The sequence below is a fragment of the Palaemon carinicauda genome, chromosome 8 (assembly GCF_036898095.1).
Source record: "Palaemon carinicauda isolate YSFRI2023 chromosome 8, ASM3689809v2, whole genome shotgun sequence".
Classification (NCBI taxonomy): domain Eukaryota; kingdom Metazoa; phylum Arthropoda; class Malacostraca; order Decapoda; family Palaemonidae; genus Palaemon; species Palaemon carinicauda.
Window position 1 is genome coordinate 87,056,406 of NC_090732.1, and position 2,500 is coordinate 87,058,905.

General features: G+C 38.2%; 1 protein-coding gene across 11 annotated transcripts in view; it reads left to right on the forward strand.

Annotated features, from left to right (window-relative positions):
* The window catches only part of LOC137645794 (trichohyalin-like), a 996,644-nt gene that overhangs the window by 931,118 nt on the left and 63,026 nt on the right, over positions 1-2,500 (forward strand). For 4 of the 11 annotated variants that reach the window (XM_068378733.1, XM_068378735.1, XM_068378736.1 and 1 more), the window contains exon 2: positions 1-2,378. This exon is cut by the window's left edge and continues 1,482 nt beyond it. The exons of the other annotated variants lie outside the window; for them this stretch is intronic. In XM_068378733.1, the coding sequence (XP_068234834.1) occupies positions 1-2,378 (2,378 nt within the window). The remainder of the gene's footprint in view (positions 2,379-2,500) is intronic. 11 annotated transcript variants of the gene reach the window in all.

Here is a 2,500-nt window from a genome sequence, read left to right on the forward strand (position 1 = left end):
GGTTCACCTGTTAAGGCTAAAGTTACACCTCCTCTACCAGCAACAAAAGTGTTCTTTCCTGTTGAACCAAAATCGGAAGCAAATAAGCAGGCGTCAAGAAGTTCGTCCCCGACAGCTGGGAAATGTCGTCATTCCATATCGTCAGTGCATTCCCTGGAATCAATACCAGAAGATAGTGATAGTCAAGCTTCGGCAAATAATACATTGGAGAAAAATAGACCTACTTCACCAATGAATTGTAAGTCTCTCAATTCATTTGCTGTAATGAGAGAAAATAAACTTAACAATAAACCTATAGGATATTCATCTAGGCATTCAGCTCCTGAAGCATCTTCCTGTGATCGTCATAATCATACAGCATCCGTGCATAAAAGGTCATTCTCTCTTACACCAGTAACAGAAGAAAAATTCTTGCCAGCTGCTAATGCTTCAGCTCCCGAGATGAATGATTCCATCAGTTTAGTAAAGGAAAAACAAAACCAAGTAAACAAAACTATTGCAGTTGGAGGTATAGCAGCTCTAGCTTCACTATACAATCCAAATGCAAAAAAGGAGAAAAATGCAAGTGAGTGCAACAAAAATATCTATATTGATCATTCCAGTAGAAGAAAGCAACATTACAGTAGATATGGAAAATTCAAACAGACAAACTATGACCATCCTCAAGCAACTAATTCTGATTTTCAAGTAGATGATGCTGCTATGCAGGCAAGCAATGAAACAATATTGCATGGAAAAGTTTCTTTTGCAAAAGGAAATGAAGACAGACTAGAAATGGCAACTGTAGATATGATATCTGCAGAAGTTCATGAGAAAAATTGTTGTGATACTATAAACAGCCAAAATATGTCTGATTATCCTCAAAATGATGATAGCCCATCAGAGAGAGCAACTCATGTTGTTTTCCGCATACCTCTAAGGAGTAATTCTTGTTCTAACTGTCATGAATTGGAGAAGAGAGTCTCAGTTGAAGTTCTTACAGGGAAAGAAGCAAACGAAGTTAGGAGACCAGAAAAACATTATCACAGAAAGAGACCAAGATCAGTATCAACATCGCGAGAGCTGAAACGGGAGAGAATCTCAGATTACTTCCAGAGAAAACGTTCATCATCCACTGGGCCAGAAGGAGAAGGAGATAATAATTTGCCTGTTTTAGGGACAAATGACCAAATAGAGAAAAAAAATCAAAATCAACAATTTGGTCAAAGTGTATCATGCGGGTCCCCAAAGGTTAATCCTTGTAGGCCCAAGTGCCAGGTAAATGTAAATAAACAAAAGGAATTGGCAGATGATAAAATTGAGAAAGATTCCAGATGTGATGAAGCACATGTTGTGGTTATTCCATGGCGTAGCAGAAATCGAAGTCATTCTAAAGTAAATGAGCTACCAGAAACTGATAATAAGGAAAAAGTAACAAATACTGAACTATCCACAGCATGTAGTCACTCTAATATAAGTAATGCAATAGATTGTAACTATTGCAAAGAGCTTACCAATATTAATAACCATAGTGAATGCAAATTAGATAATGATTCAGGGACTCGAAGTCGTACAAGATCTAGATATTTGACTGGGTCTAAGCCAGATTCAAGAAGTTTAAACAAAACGGCAGCTGTGTCCTCTTCCAGGGATAATGAACATAATATTTACAATAGTGGACACTTCTCACTCACTGCAAAATCCGAGAAAATCAGTGATATAACAGACTCTTCCGATCATGACATTGAGCCAACAAATTGCCAGGCAACTCCAAGGGAGCCTGAAACTCCACCAACAATGTCTATAAACTTGGCTGAGCTCACTAGGGAGAATTTCATTTCAGATCAGAGATCACCTTCTGAAGATCAGAGACGTGGGAGACGTGCTTTCTCGTCTCCCAGAGTTAGGGAAACCACTTCAGCTAAACAGGAGGAGGGTAAGGACCAGGCAGTTGTGAGAAGACCTTTAAGAAGACGGTCCCTCTCCACAAGTAGGAAACGACCAGCAAAAACTACTGAATATACGGAGAATGAACAGAAAATCTTTGTGACTGATGCTAGTACTTTGCAAGAAAACCATACCAGTAATATTTCGCAGAGAGAGAGTGAACATGGAACCAAACTATATAAACATGGACATTTCTCGAAAACTAATGGTAGTAAACTTCATCTGGATGAAAACGGTTCAAATGTCAAAATCGAAGCTACAGTGAGAATTAGGCGGCGGTCCTCCCAGAAGGAGAATGAAAACTCTCAGAAGAACAGCAATAAAGAACAAGAGGATGCAGAAGTCATAGATGTAATAACAAAGACAGATCACGGAACAGAAAAAATAACATGTGCCTCACTAAGAGATAATGAATTATATTGCAATGCTGAAGATCTGATTAACAAGCACAAGTAAGATCCATAATAATTTCCAGGTAGCTAAGAAATCTTTGATAGCAAACAGGGAAACAGCATCCCAGCATATTACCGTAAACATACATATTTTATTCCAGATAAATGGTAGTTATACTGTT